The sequence below is a fragment of the Tachysurus fulvidraco genome, chromosome 15 (assembly GCF_022655615.1).
Source record: "Tachysurus fulvidraco isolate hzauxx_2018 chromosome 15, HZAU_PFXX_2.0, whole genome shotgun sequence".
Classification (NCBI taxonomy): domain Eukaryota; kingdom Metazoa; phylum Chordata; class Actinopteri; order Siluriformes; family Bagridae; genus Tachysurus; species Tachysurus fulvidraco.
The window spans coordinates 10,299,304-10,315,912 of record NC_062532.1 but is presented as its reverse complement, the minus strand read 5'-3'; the positions used below and the strand labels follow the sequence as shown (position 1 = coordinate 10,315,912).

At 38.4% G+C, this 16,609-nt stretch overlaps 1 protein-coding gene across 2 annotated transcripts in view; it reads left to right on the top strand.

Annotated features, from left to right (window-relative positions):
- Positions 1-16,609, top strand: part of cyth3b (cytohesin 3b) — a 38,658-nt gene that overhangs the window by 12,002 nt on the left and 10,047 nt on the right. Inside the window, exons 1-8 of one of the 2 annotated variants that reach the window (XM_027141483.2) lie at positions 3,110-3,246; positions 5,829-5,911; positions 6,811-6,875; positions 10,038-10,104; positions 10,313-10,431; positions 10,855-10,935; positions 12,443-12,555; positions 14,545-14,693. In XM_027141483.2, coding sequence (XP_026997284.1) covers positions 3,207-3,246; positions 5,829-5,911; positions 6,811-6,875; positions 10,038-10,104; positions 10,313-10,431; positions 10,855-10,935; positions 12,443-12,555; positions 14,545-14,693 — 717 coding nt within the window. In that variant the 5' untranslated portion in view covers positions 3,110-3,206. Of the gene's footprint in view, positions 1-3,109; positions 3,247-5,828; positions 5,912-6,810; positions 6,876-10,037; positions 10,105-10,312; positions 10,432-10,854; positions 10,936-12,442; positions 12,556-14,544; positions 14,694-16,609 lie in introns of those variants that run through there. The other variant, XM_027141484.2, reaches the window with a different exon arrangement.

Genomic DNA, 16,609 nt, shown 5'->3' with positions numbered 1-16,609 from the left:
TTAGCATTGAGGCAGGAAATAAGGGAGGGGGCAGAAAAATAGGAGAAATGCAATGTAACCTCTGTCAGGTACTAATTAAAGAAATACAAGTAAGCACTGTTCCAAAAATTACGTATATCTGTGGCATTTGTAAATGAACCAGTGCTCAGCTGGTTTGGATATGTTTTTTCTGGGATACACAGAGGAAGTTTTTGTTTCTAATTTTTTTTTTTTTAACTAAATTGTGCGCAGACATTAAATGGACTTGATGCCGACTGAGGGGTGGAAGTGTGACTGAATCAGTCATTAGAAACCGTAATAGGTAACCTTTCTTGAAAAACGAATTCTCTTTGAATGACACGGCTTCCTATTCAGTGACCCTTATTGACATTTGAACAACAGAATCTTTCGGATTTTTTTGGGACCAAATATCTTTCTTTTTTCCCATTCTAATTGACTTCTACAGACTAATGAGCTGTGCAGTTTTCTTTCTGAGTAAGTGACATGTTGTGTCCATGGGATCTCCTGTCTTTTCTTGAGGTATATAATGGTCAAAAGGACACACATGCTTTTGTAGGGTTTAATAGGTTCCTATAAAATATAAGATAGAAAAAATGCTGTGGCAAAGAAAAGTGTGAAATAAATTTGGTTGAATTTTAGTTGTGCAGCATTATTAACAAAGCACATTGTCACAAAGCAGCTTTACAGAAATACGTGTATATAAAAATCTAGAAATTCAGGACATGAAATTTAAATTTAGAAATGTTATCAGTTTATCCCTTAATGAGCAAGCCAGAGGCGACAGTGACAAGGAAAAAGTCCCTGAGACGACATTCCCTTGAGAGGAACCAGACTCAAAAGGCAACCCATCCTCATCTGGGTGACACTGGATCATTCCCCTTCTATAACTTTACCATGAAGCCTATCTTGTTAAAGTTATTAACTTTTCTGTGATGGAGACTTGAGTGCAAACCTGTTTGCATTAATTGCAGTCTAAAGCTGTCATTATGGTTTCTGTGTTGTACTTTAACATGCTCGGGGGGTTCCCGGATCACTCCCGGATCTCCGCCCGTGGCTCGTCCACTTGTGGAAAAGAGAGACCAGATCCAAATGTGAGGTTCCAGTGCGCTTGGTACTTTTATTATACAAAAACATAGACTAACCACGTAAAAAATAACATACAAGACACCATGACTAACATAAGAATGCTGGCAACATACACATCAAGTCAAGTCAAGAAGCTTTTATTGTCATTTCAACCATATATAGCTGTTGCAGTACACAGTGAAATGAGACAAGGTTTCTCCAGGATCATGGTGCTACTTAAAACAAAGACAGAGCTAAGGACTTACTAAGTTAATCCTAGATACATAAAGGGCAACTGCGCAACCTGGTGCAAACAGTGCAGGACAACCTAAACAAGACAGACAATACTGTGCAGGACAAAAGACAATACAAGACAATACACAAAAGACAATAAAAAGAAACAGTGCCGACCAGTGTAAATACTGTATGTTCAACAATATTGCATGTTCAGAAATACTAGAATGAACACAGTATTATAGCAGCAGTTACCTGAGATATAGTAAAAGATTGTGCAAAACATTGTGCTCAGTGTGGTGGAGCTGGAGATGATGTTCCTGATCCGGACTGACCAGATCTGGACCAGTCCCAGCAGGCTCAGCTTCTCAATCAGGTGCTGAGGGATGATTGCATTGAATGCTGAACTAAAGTCTATGAACAGCATTTGTACGTACTTGTCTTTATTGTCCAGGTGGGTGAGGGCTTAATGAAGAGCCGTGGCAATGGCATTGTCCGTGGAGCGAACCCATCCAAAGTGAACACACACACCGTGAATACACACCCGGAGCATTTATGTTGCGGTGCTCGGGGAGCAGTTGGGGGGTTCCGTGGCTTGCTCAAGGGCACCTCAGTCGTGGCCGGCCCGAGACTCAAACCCCCAACCTTAGGGTTAGGGGTCAGACTCTCTAACCATTAGGCCACGACTTCCCCACTGTAGGGGGTCCAGTGAGGGTGGTAACAGGGTCTTGATATGCCTCATGATGAGTTTTTCGAAGCACTTCATAAAGATGGGAGTGAGTGCGATGGGACGATAGTCATTGAGGCAGGACACTGTAGACTTCTTTGGGACGGGGACAATGGTGGTTGTCTTGAGACACGTAGGAACAACAGTGCTGCTCAGTGAAATGTTGAAAATGTCAGTGAAGACATCCACTAGCTGTTCTGCACATTCCCTGAGCACCCTGCTAGGAATGTTGTCTGGACCAGCAGACTTCCGTGGGTTAACTCTGCATAGAGTTCTCCTCACGTCGGCCACGGACAGACAGAGTACCTGATCGTTGGTCTTCCTTGCCGTTACGTTGTCTTGCACCTCAAACATGAAGCACACATACAGTAGCATACAAACATTGACTCACCCCCACCTCAAGACCTGGACAAACATTTATAATACACTTAATCTCAAACTAACAAGATACAGGTGACAAGTCAGAAACAAGGTAAGGGCGTGGCACAGCTCACATAGAAACCATAAACACGTGCACAAAAGGAAACACCAGTTGTCTGGCTGGGGATCGACCCACAATTTTGGCATTTTTTCAATCAGCTTTACGATGGTGATTTTCTTGAATTTCCCAAAAAGCTTCTCATTGCTGCTCCTAAAATTCTAAATGAAAACTGTCCTTGGGAAATTTAATTTAATGTTAAATAAAGTTAATGATAATGTTAATTTCAATGGTAACCTTTATGCTTTTAAGAAAGTACACCTTTTACCTTTATGAAAGTACAGATTATAAGTAAATCAGTGGCTCATGTCCAGTAACAGCAACTGAGCCTGAAAGAATAGAGCTCTAAGAGATACAGAGTCTGCAGTTCCACATTGTTTGTAGTGTAGTGTAACTAAAATAAGTAGTTATGTAGCCCACCAAGACTAAATTCTGAGTGAGCTTTTTTGTCCCCTGTGTGTTTTGGAATTTTTTTTACATCACGAGGCAGATTTGACTGTAGGCCACGTTTCCTCAAGGAAGCAGATAGATAGACCGGTTTAACCTGAAAGCCTGCTTGCTGTTGGTATGCAAACGATGCTCTCCGAACCTCAGAGCCTCTGCGTAAATGCGGGCAGGTTGTCAGTAAGTTTGTAGTGAGGGGAAAAAGCTGCAAATGCTCCAATTTGTACAAGAAATCTAGTGTCAAAATAAGTGTCTACCATGAGGTGTGAAGAAAGTGAGATGTGGCTCGGGAGGCAAGGTACTGTATGTAGTTTATTTCTTCCTACTTTAAAGCTAATATGGTTTGAGGAGGTTTGAGTTTGCTCAACTGCTATGAAGCTTGCCGCCGTATGTTTGGGTTGCCATTGTTACAGAGTGAGAGCAATACACAATCGTCGTACGCTCTAATGTTTCCAGGCTGTTCTGGAGAACATCAGGATGCCTCGCCTATTCCTGTCTTCAGTCACATCTCTGGAACGATTGGTCACATATGACCATGTGTTTTTGTTTTGTTTTTTCTTCTATTGATTGTAGCCGTACATTAACAGACAGTAGGTATGCACTTAGTTGATTACTAAATGGTGTTCAAGCTGAAGTTACTGCAGACAGTAGACTGAATGAATCCTTTGTTAGTGCTTAGCAGACTTAGCTGTGGCTTCTTTGGCCAACAGTAGCAATGGCTAAAGTATTCCACTGCTTAAAAATGAAGTATTAGTACAGGTTTTCTGCATCTGTAGCTCTTACTGCTTTATGCATGCTTTAAGAAGCATTAGCAGTCACAAGACTTGGTTAAAGGAGCTACTTAGATTAGTCAGCATGACTCAGGCTTAAAGAGAGCAGGCTTTACATTTTTCAGAAGAAACCAAGACTGTGTGTATTGTCTTCCTTTAGTGTTTTTATAGAAACAAGCCAGACAGAGGATTTGCATGATGTTTTGCATGTAATCATTCCATATATTGTGCAGTTGATGTTATGGAGCCTGTGGATGTGCTGCTGTACTCATACTGACACACTGGGCCACACAAGGCACTTCTCATTGGTTCAATTCATTGACTCTCTGACGCATATGGAGACTCAGCTGCATATTGATGCCTGTCTGTCTTTCTCCACTAATGCACTCTGCCTCAACGAGATGACGGTTGAACGATTTTTACAATGTAAAAACCATTAATAAATATATACAGGCTTTTCAGAATAAGGAAAGCACCGTTATATTGCAACAGTGACAGAAATCAAGTAAAACATAATCCAGCATTAAGAAATCTCCAGCTTACTACAGTACACACAGTCACCACATGGTGACTTAACGAGAGAAAAGAAAGACGCTAACCAGATTCGAATAATCTCTGATATGTGTGATGTAAGGACACAACATTACATCTCATAACCGAAACTTACCGACATTTTGTTCATGGTGCAGAATGCTTATGCTTGTTTGTTTCCTTATTCTATGTTAATGCACTTAACTAACTCAGCGTACTAGCTTAGTCAGTTAAACTAAAACAAGTGAATGGGCTGCACATTGTAGTGTTTACTTGCTGGGAGATCTAAGTTTATTGCATGTGACAAAGATCCTTAAACTAACCCAGAAAATAATTCATTAATTTATACTGATTAAAAACATCTGATAAGTCGATTTCCATTCCACGGCATAATGGAACGACTGTGTAGCTGGTCAAAAGGGTGTTAAGGGCCATGCTGAAGGGCCCAGCAATAACAGCTCGGTGGTTCTAGGATTGAACTTAAAACCTCCTGATTAATAGTCCAACATCTTAACTACTGAGCTGCCATTTCCTAGCAAGAATGAATGATGAATTTATCTTTTGTCCATCCCTGATCACAGTGACAATCTTTCCTCCTGCCAGTGTCCCTCTATCAGAGCATGAAATCCAACAATGTTAAATTATCCCTGTGCTTTGAACACCAGTGTGTTCTTTCAAACTAACAGCGGGTGCCTGTTATTGAGCTCCGCGACCGAGCAATCAGAGACATTCAAGCCTTTTATTTAGTGAGTGAATTCTTTACAGCAGTGTAGGAGGTTTGGGGCATTGTACAGACTGATAGTGACAATTGCAGCTTATGTGCCTGTCTGTGTCCTTTGGTCTTTCCTCACTACAAAGACATTGTTATGCTCTGAAACGATAACACACTGTCGTCGATGGCCTCACACACGCTTGAGTCGTAGTGATGTTCATGTCTTCAGAGCTTGGCAGCACATCCATCACTGCGGGCACTCTGAGTTCTCACCATCCTGAAACTAATGGTTCGAGTCTTTGTAGCTAAATATAGAGCATGTACTATTGATGAAAGATGATTGGGATTTGTTGGAGGATGAGTTGCAAAGCAGCTTAGCGAAATGAGTCAGCTAAGGGTTTTGCTTCCAGAATCAGTAGATACAGTTAGCATTAGAGGGTGGAGGAGTGTGTATTATGGACCAAATGCAAAAGTGACCTACTTCCTTGCCGTTCATGTGACTCATCTCAGGTCACATCTTAAGGATGCAAAACATCTTAAGGATGCAAAGGGGCTACTGTTCACAGCTCCGCTTCTACTATTACACTTCTCCTAGTTGTGAAGTGTAATAGTTGCATGTGTAAATTCTTCACTAAGAGAGTGGCATATATACTGTAGGTCCTGGCTGGTGAAGTAAATGTGAATTATTCCATTAAATGTATAAGCGGCTCAGTTGGAACTAAATTCGTCTAATGCTTGAAGGCTTCTTGTTTTTAGTCAAAATCCTGCTTTTAAAAGCCAAAATGTTTGGATATTTCTATCCTTTATAAAGTAAATCCTCAGACATTCTTTTTACCTTCATAACTTTACCCACAATCTCGTTTGTAGTACCTGAAGATCTGTCCATGGATGAAAGGGACGAGCTGACAAACATACGGCGCAGGAAAAAGGAACTACTGGATGACATCGAGGTAAGAATCTTTATGTATTCTACGTCTGTAGATATTTTAGGTTGCTATTTCTATCTCATTTTCCTGCATCACTTTTGCATAGTTCATGACTTCTTTGCATAATATCTTCCCTTAGCAACAAATTGTCTTTTATTGTTTTGCATTTTACTATTTCTTATCCCACAGTGCTGTGTATATTCTCAAATCTGACTGGTCAGAAGATCTTTTATGTGAAATGACAGGTTTAGATTTACAAACTCATTCTTATATGTTATCATTTCTTTTATTATATTATTATAATATCGTATATGTTTTATTCATTTCGTTATCATACATTTACAGTGATGTGCATGGCTAAGAAAAAATGTCTTTAAAAAATGTGTTTAAAAAACAATCTATCATTGAGGTGATAAAGCTTTCTGTAAGGAGCACATATTTAGCACATGTTTAGAGTTGACGGAAAGACATTCCATAGTCTGTGATTTGTAACAGTACATTTTCCTTCATGAGAAAATCTTCATGACAGAGGGTCGTGCATCCTGGATTCTTAATAACATAACAGTTTATAGCTGCTATAACATAAGTGATAACAGGGTCGACTTGTTTCATGGATGTTCAGCTACATTTAGCGTAACTATAAATGAATAGTAAAGGTAAGCAGTGTCATTAATTAATAAATTACAAATCATAATTGTTAGCATATCATTTAGGAATAAAACATCTCAACACTGATTACTGATTATTTTCCTAAACGAGCATGTCCTTAAGAGCTATGTACTGTATGGAGGCATGTCATCGTTTTAAGCTTCTTAAGCTTCTTTATGTCGATCATTCCTGTACAAGCTATAAGAAACGAATAAAGTGTAATCATTTGCGAGACTTTCGCACACAGAAGGCTAATTCTCTGAACACTTTGGCAGAGGTTGAAGTTTGAGATTGCAGAAGTGATGACAGAAATCGAGCAGCTCACCTGTGTGGGAGAGAGGTGAGTTTCAGGATCTTTTTCTGCATATGAGCAAACACGAATATGTGGCACATAGAAAACGCTGACAGTTAAACATTTCACCTTAAACAACACTATACTGTTAAGCACACATTAACGCACTCAGCTATGCAGCTGCTTACTGTGCTAATCGCCTTTATTTGTTCAGCAGTGTCACGTGGCGCGATCTGTCCTCACGAACATGTTCAGTAAACCCAATCCATTCATACACTGTCATCTGTCCAATGCAATACATCATTGTGTGGCACGATTGCAGCTGCAACAGCATCCATACAATCTGTGGTCAAATTAAAAGAGATGAAAGCTTGTAACATTGTGTTGCCTCTCAAATGTGTCGGGAAACACCTTGGATTGTTGGATATTTCTGTGGCAGAAATCGTATAAACCAGTAGGTCAGTAGTATACAGTGACATATGCTTATACTTTAAGAAAGAAAATGTACGTACATGTATTTATTTTTTTGCTATTAACAATTGAAAAAGTTTTTATTTTTAAGTTTAGTGACAAATGTGACTACTGTTTCTTATTATAAGATTACAATAAACCAATTCGAAAGATTATTATTAAGACATATATACTGTAGGTTCTAGACGTATTTCACTGTTTTTTGACTCTTTTTAAAAATGTACGCTTAACATTGGCAAAATAATGTGCCAAAAGAACAAGCTACATGTCTTATTTAATGTCAGGAAAACTAGAAGTTTCCAGAGCTATACACTCACAGGCTCCTTTACAAGGAACGAAATAATCTGCCAATAGAACTTAAGAGTTCATAGAGATCTGAGATTTATAAGGTTGGTTTAGAAGAACTTGTGTGTCCTGAATAGAGCAGTGAACCTAACACCACTGAACACTTTTAGGAAGAATAGGAATTCTGATAGTGCTCCAAACCTCCTCACCCACCATCATTACCTGACCTTCGTAAAGCTTAAATCCCCACAGCCTCGCTCTAAAATCCAGTGGAAAGCCTTTCCAGAAGAGAAGAAGATGTTAGAAGCAAACAGGAGACTAAATCTAGCCAAATTTAGCCAACACGATAGAAATAATCACCAGTGATGAACAATGTTCATTAGAGTACAGAGATGGAGCTGAGGCTTGTGTTTAAATGTTTAAAGTGTCTTTTACTTCAGGTGAAAAGACAGATTGATGTGGATGGAGCTGATAATCAATGTGACAACACATTTCACATTAAAATGTAGTAGTAATGTTTTTTAAATCATTATTTTTTAAACATAGTAGTGGAAAGGTGTCTTTCAGTTGAAATGTAATCTTTAAATGAAGTTTACTGTGTTTTCAGTTTTGGGTGTAACAGGATTTTTAAATGCAATACGTCTGTTATTTAATGTTTTAATACACTTACATGACTTCAACATTAAAGTGCCCCCATTTATACAGGAACACCTGGAGACCTGCTCATTTATGCGATATTATCATTCAATCATGTGGCAGCAGCAGAATTTATAAAAACCATGCAGACACAGGTCAAGAGCTCCAGTTATTATTCACAACAAACCAAAATGTGTAAAAATATATACACACAAAATTATGAAAATACCAAAAAGAGATCAGAAGATAATTGGACAGACAAGTTTGAGCCGACAGAAAGTCTATAGCTACTCAAATAATCATTCTTTACAAATATAACAAATAAACATCGAACCTTGGGGTGAAAGATCTATAACAGCAGAAGAGCACATCAGGAATCACATCACAAATCTGAGACTATCATGAGCACAGACTCACCCAAACTGGACAGCTGAAGATTTAAATAAAAAAAAAAAAATCACCTGCTCTATTTTAATCTTTGTTTATCCACTTTGGGTGAGTGTGTGACCACGATAGCCTCATATTCCTGTTCTCATAGAGGAATTCCATGTGATCCTCGGCTCTTGTAGCTCCTCCACCTCATAAATGTCTTGTGTGCTCTGAGATGCTTTTTTGCTTGCCACAGTTATAAAGAGGCTTCCTGACAGCTCAGACTGGTCTCTCATTCTCCTCTAATCTCTCTCATTAACAAGGCGTTTCAGCTTGCAGACCCTCCACACACAGGATATTTGAAAATCATAGTAGATCAGCAATACTCCAAGAACTATGCAAATAAACGGAATTGAATTGAATTATATCCAATTTAATTAGTTTATTTGCATAGTTCTTTTAACAATTTGCATTGTCTCAAAACAGCTCCACAGAAGCATAGAAACTAAGATAAAAAACATTAAAAAATAAGTTACTATTTATCTCTAACGAACAAGCCCGAGGTGACGTTGGCAAGGAAAAACGACACGAGATGACATCAGGAAGAAGCCTTGAGACGAACCAGACTCATTTGGGTGGGGATTTGGGATTCTGGACAGTAAATAATAATAATTCCTTCCTTCCTTTCTGAAAGTCTTCGCAAGTTCACTGGATTCACATTTAATGTAAATATTAACTGAAGCTCTTGACCTTTTATGCATTAATCTACTGCCACATTAGTTAACTTCATACATGAGCAGGTGTTTCTTTTAAAGTGGGTTGGGAGTGTATAGAACTCAAGACCTTCCGAGATCTGAAATTACACGTTTATTTTACTGTTTGTATAAACAGTTGAAAACAAACTGATCACATTCCTTCTTTTCCAGTAGACAGCAACCTACAGGTTTATCATTCGCTTAAGCTTTGTGAGGTGTTAATTTGGGCTATAACACAAGAATAATGTGACTCTGAGTAGTTTCTAAATATTCCACAAATATTTACGTTTTTTGGCTTATTCGTGTACTCTATGTAACAGGCAATCGAATTTAAGGCAGATCAGGTTTTATGTTGTTCTTGTTTATCATCAACGCAGTGTGCCCTTTTTACATATCTTAATAAAATACGTCTACTAGAGCTCGTTACTTAGTTTTACTCATCAAAAGCCAAAATATGCAAAACACTAATTTGCATAGAATTCAAACATTCATCAGCATTGTGTAGAACTGCATTTTGTGAAGCTCTGCTATCTTGAATATTTCATTTCCTGTAGTCATCTAGGCCCAAAAATGATCATGAAGCACTCTCGGATTTCTTGCATATTTGTCGTCTTATGTCATATTCACTTAAGGAAAGCACCAACATGTGAATAATTGCTTTGCTGTTGTTTTGTTCTCGTTCCGCAAATTACAGCAAAACCACACAGAGAAACAAACAGATTGCCATGGGAAGGAAGAAATTCAACATGGATCCCAAAAAGGCAAGTCTTAATAAATGAACACTAAATCTTCTTATAGGTATTAAAATTGACCTGATTTTCTGTTTTTAAAGCATAGGCACTTGCCTAATCTGATTTTAGTGGGTCACAGGAATATTAGTCACAGTAACAGATCCAGGATTATCTGCAGTTAATAAAGCAGTGTAGGTTTGGAGAGGTTTGGTACATAACATGCATGTTTAACTTTTAGGGGATCCAGTTTCTCTTGGAGAATGACCTCCTGCAGCACACTCCTGAAGATATAGCCCAGTTCCTGTACAAAGGGGAGGGTCTAAACAAAACAGTCATCGGGGATTACTTGGGGGAACGGTAAGACCATGTTTCATTTTTTTCTGTCCCTTCTGGTAAAGTTGGGTGAGTGGTGCTTCTGAGCACGGCTTAAATCCTACGGAAATTGACGGTCCGGGTTTATTGTGTGGAACAGCCACAAAACTGTGCGGCAAAAAAAAACACAACAAAAAAAAAACGGCTGGGGCCACATGTGTTTCTTATCTCTCAAGAGTAAATGGGACACCTCTAGGGACATGCCTGTCAAAACAACCAGCATTCAAAGCTGCATAACTTAGACGGACAAAAAGTCTGAATATTATCCTGGGCAGTGGTTTGGCTCTGAGCCATTGTAAATTCTCTGATCTCTAAAACTATAACTATAACTGTTCAGAAGCAACATCGGTGGGATCTTGGCAGTCATGCTGTTCTGTCTTTATTTTGAGAGTTTTTTTGTTTTTACAGGGATGACTTCAACATTAAAGTGCTTCAGGCTTTCGTTGAGCTCCATGAATTTGCAGACCTCAACCTCGTCCAGGCGTTAAGGTGGGTAGTTTCTGCACATGCCACATGTCAGCTCCAGTTCACTTATAAAATTGAGCATCGTCTGAGGGGTCTTTCCAGGTTTTAAAATGTCCCTGTGATGTCATAAGCATAAACCGATAACAAGACAGTTACTATAGTTAACAACACTTGTATTACTGTTCCTTCAGTTTAAGAGCCAGTGATCAGAGATGACGAGACTCAAATTTTAATGTTGTGAGTGACTTTTAATGCAAGGGACTGATGTGAATAAAACTGATAATCGTTTAGAGAAAACTCATTTCCCTTTGTAAACTTAGACTTCTTTACAATTTGATATATGTATTATGGAATATTTGTTTTTCTGCTGATAGATTAAACTCTAATGGAATTTATTAAACTCCTCAGTGGAATTTATTTCAATCTTTAAATGCAACCTTTCTCACTTTTTCTGATAACCAGAATTGCACAATTAGAGTTTCAGAGATTTTTTGTACCAGTTTCCTGCTATATATATATCCGGGAAAAAATGGAATGTAGAGATTCTTATTTTAAATGTTATAGTATGTCACTTTATAGAAAATGATCTGTAGTGATAGAAATTTGTGAATCGTTTCTATTGATTGTCCAGTTAAATGCTCCCTAGAACCATCGATGTCCTTCCCCCAGAGGCATGTCTAGCTCTACATTAGCAGCTTGTTAGCAATAAACATATTTTGTTTGTGTCTTTTGGCTGTGCTAATTCTAGCACACTCTTTTGTTTTGTTGAGAAATAAATAGTTGTAATTCATTCGTTTTGTAGAAATTTGTAGAAAATCGATTTAAGTTTTTAATCCAACTTTGGTGCTCTCAGAGCTGGAGTGTTGCTTGTCACAAACAAAGGCAAAGGCAATTGCAGATTTTTTTATTAAACCATAGCAGACAGTCCAAAACATAAGAGAAATCAGAGTCAAAGGGGCAGGCACAAGTGAGGTGATTGGCTAAACAGGATAAAAAGGCTAGGAAAAAATATTGGGACTGAAGGCAAAACCAGATGAGCAAACATTTATACAAAGTCTTTGTATCTACAGAACACGAGAAGCTGAACATATACTTTTCAATGTACTTCGAATGTTTTGTTCTCTGTATTTAGCTAGCTTGCAAAACATCTGTCAGATTTGTTTAGATTTAGCCGGGCTTCAGAGTAGCTTGAATGCTTTTTAAAAAGATCTCATTTTGTTACTGTTAAAGAAGAAAGTATGTTAACATCAACATACAGAACCAATAATTCAGAAGAGTTTATTTGCATTAGAAAATGTCTAGCAAAGCCTGTAGATTTCCGACCAGTAGTATGTGTTTCAGATACACATTTGACCAGATGAAGGCGTCGAGACATTATGGTGGGTTGGTGTGGTGCTCATGTTCCATCGCAGCTCTAGTGTATTTCTAACTTTGAGCATCACCTGAGGGTTATTTCTTAGAACCTACTCCTCATATTGTTGCTCGTGTTCTGGGTGTCTGGTTGAACCACCCACACAATCTTTCTGTGCAGGCAATTTCTGTGGAGCTTCAGACTGCCGGGCGAGGCGCAGAAGATCGATAGGATGATGGAGGCCTTTGCATCGCGGTACTGTCAGTGCAACCCAGGAGTCTTCCAGTCCACAGGTCAGACTGGTGCTCTCCTTCTTATTGTGTTAACAATTAGAGCAACGTCATCAGACTCTCCTTCACCCTGTGATCACTCTATTGATCACAGGGACTAAAGATTTTGTGTTGCCTTGTATTCTGTTTCAAGCATGACAAAAGCCATGTGTTTTAATGCACAGCACAGAGCTATGGCACTCACTCTTAGTCAGCTGGTTCATCAGCAGACCCGGACTCTAATTACCTTACTGAGCATCTGTGAAAATTAAATTAGTCTCTGGTCAATCTCTGTTGGCAAACACTTGCTCATGCTCAGGGATCAATAGAAAGAGATGTGATTAACGCGGGAGCTGTATGAAAAATTCATGGTATGACCCTTCAACTAGCGCAAGGTCACAATTTATTGTGTATCAGTGTTTGCCTCTGCTAACAGACTTAGATTTTGAAAGGCTTTTCATCAAAAGCTACACCCTTCACATTGAGAGCTCTCAAGGATCCCCCACTTTCGCAGCCATTTGGAGCATAATAGAGCATCGTTTTTAAACCTGAAGATGGTGTTTGGAAGATGGTGTTCACCTATGGAAACAAATCAATGTATTTCCAATTATTACTTAACAACCACATTAAAATTCAGATTCAATGCCTTGATACACATGTAATAGACCTTGCCTGGAACAGCAGCCCCTTACCTCAGTACTCTCCTTGAGGTATCTACTCTCACTTTAGTTTAGTTAATGACAGACTCAGCAAGGTATGAGGTCCCATACCAGAACCTTCAAACTCACAGTCCCTTATGCCCCTTTTCCACCAGAAAGAACCGGGTGCTGGATCAGAGCTAGTGCTGGTGTTGGTTCAAAGCTGGTTCCACTGGAGAGCCTTCTAAGAACCGGTTTGCCTTTCCATGGGCTACAGAGCCACCACAGAGCCAAGTCTTACATCACTGTTTACGTCTCATCTTTCCCAGCAACGTTATCACAGCAGCGGCAAACACAAACAAAACATCAACAATGGCGAATGTTGATTTACTGTTAATGCTCTTGGCTTTGCGAAACTACGTTGGCATCCAAACGGGGCGAATCCAACGTGTACGTGCAGCTCGATGTTATTTTTTTATAAATGGAGGTTGAAATAGAGAAAGAACATAACATTACTTTATCATTAATACAGAAAAAAGTTAGCCTTAGCATGTAGCTACCTACTATCATGTTTGCTTATAATTGATCATATTGCGGTAAAGTAAAAGTGTATTAAACATTGGTATACTTAAGGTACATTATCAAAGGCTCTAACAGTTACCCAGCCCACAGCCCGACGTAAGCGGTTCTTTAGTCTAGACCAGCAACATTTTGGTGTTACTCAAGAACCACTTTTCCTGGTTCAGACCCGGGTGTCGGAAAACAAAGAACTGGTTTCAAATTAGGCTCTGTCTCTGAACCAGTACTCAAACTGCCTTGGTGGAAAGGGGGCATTAGTGGTGGAATGAACTTCCAACCTCAATCTGGACAGCATAATGCATCACTATCTTCAAGACTAACCCCTAATGTTTACAACTCAAAAACAAACAAAGAAACAAAACTATACTCTACTCTGTAGCACTAAAATCTTATCACTTATATTGCCATCTCTTTGACATTTGCTTGTATTTCCTTTAAAAGTCACTTTGACTAAAAGCATCTGAATGAATAAATGGAGACTTCCTCACAATGCTGCTAGACTCATTGTTGGATTGTGTTTCACTTAGCCTTTCTCAGATCTGCTCTTTAATTGGCTCACTATCACAACACTGTAATTAGGGTGTGTTTGATTTAAATTAGACTGTGATGAGGGTAAATTGAAGACTGTTGTAAGTATATGACATCTAAATACAGGACCAGAAGGTGGGAGTTTGAATCCACACAGCTGAAGCTGATTTATTCATTTAAATCAATGCTTTTTTGATGTTGTGCAAGTCTTAATAAGAATCAAATTCATATAAATATATAAGTGCTATTCTTTTCTATATTTTCCCAGACACTTGTTATGTCCTGTCCTTTGCTATCATCATGCTGAACACCAGCCTTCACAATCCCAACGTCAGGGACAAGCCCGCTGTTGAGCGCTTCATCTCCATGAACAGAGGAATCAATGAGGGAGGAGACCTACCAGAGGAGCTGCTCAGGGTAATGCCATTCAATATAAAGCTTCATTTCTGTGACTGCTAACGATGCTACTTTGTCCTTTCTCAAGCTGGCAAGAAGAACAGCAGTAGATATATAGTCTCTAAATGTTTTTAATCATCAACTATCTTGTTTAACTATAATCTGGTTTAACATCGGAAGGGAGTTCACCTGAGTTTTGGAAAATATCTTCAGGTCCATGACTTGATGCTAGATAGCATTGTTTCCAGGATTTTCTTTTTTTATGATAGTCGCAGCCAAGATGCATGATTTTGTGGCAACATTTTCAAAAAATATGTGTAAGAGATTTAAAAAAAATTTTTTTTGCAGAAAACTTCTTCAATTGGCAAAATTGCAAGCACAGGATTCTTCTTTTAAAGTACTACCCTTGTTGATTAATATTACTTTCTGTGACCACTGTACTCAATGTTTGACACATGAATCATAGAGGGCTTTGGCTGCATGCATGTTGTGCTGACATATCAGGGAGTTTGCTTGATTTGCATTCATTTCTGCAATCGCAAAATTGCGAAATCCTGGAGTGACTGGATAAAAGCAGAAATCTATAACAACCACCTTCACCGAATACTAGGATACTCTTTTCGCCATAGGGTAGCAAAAAATCTTCACAGAAAGCTGTAAGATTGACTCAGTGCTACCTCGGTGTAGGCATCATGTTTATAGAGAGGTCAGGATTGTATAACAGCAAAATAAAAACACCTACTTTCAGAATGCATACTGGCAGGACAACCTTAACTATCATAAGCCTGTTCAAAATCGGTTAACATGAATCAACAAGAAAATAAACGATAATCTAGATATTTATCCACTTAAGACTACTACACATGGAGAAAAGTGTACTGTGTATACTTACAATTTACTTAGTATACTTATGTAACTTTTGTGCATTAACTATTAGTTAACTTTTATATCTACCACTAATAATTCAGTTAAAATGGTTATTTTTCAGAATAAATTAAAAATGTACAATTTTTATGACCTTTTTTTTTTTTACTAAAAACTATGTGAAATTTAAGCTAGTTGTAACCTGGTGTACTTTAATACAATTTTTGCAACATTAATATGCTAGAAATTGGAATTGGAAGAAAAAAGACAGACCAAATGTTTTGTATTCCAGAAACCAGTTCCTGAGGGGAACCTTGTGTTTAATCTTGATCATCAGAAAAGAGCTTTATGTCTAAGTCTCTAAGACTCTAAGAGAATTAGACTATAGTGTAAAATAACAGCATCAGAGAGCATCAGAATACAATCATCACCCACCATCCACTTTAATCTGAGGCTATCATGGGCATAGACTCACCCAAACCGGACAGCTTAAAAAAAAAGAAAGAAAAAAAAAGAAAAAACACCTTAAAAAAAAAACAACAACAAAAAAAACAAACACCTGGCCTTTTTCTGGTCTTCAGCTGACCAGTTTTGGGAAATTCTATGATCAAGAAAGCCTCAGATTCCTGTTATTAACTGACAGGAATGGAACCTGATGTCTCTTCTGCTGTTGTAGTTCATCCACCTCAAGGTTTGATGTGTTCTAATGCTCTGAGATGCTTTTCTGTTCACCAACATTGTAAAGATTGATCATATGAGTTACTATAGACTTCTTGTCTGCTCATTCTCGCTGATCCCTCTCAACAACAATGTGGTTTTTTTTGTACTATGTGAAATTGCCAGCAAATCAGCAGATTCTGAAATATTGTCTGGTTCCAACAATCCTGCCTCTATCAAAGTGTCAGAGGCATGTTTCCCCTTGTTCTGAAACTCTGATTTTATGACCCTGCATGATTTGTATGCATTGTGTGCCGATGTTACTAATAAAGTGCAAAGTGAGTGTATAAGTAAAGGGCAAGTATGCTATTAGTGCCCAAAGCTAGCAAAGACTACATTATATATAGTATAGAATG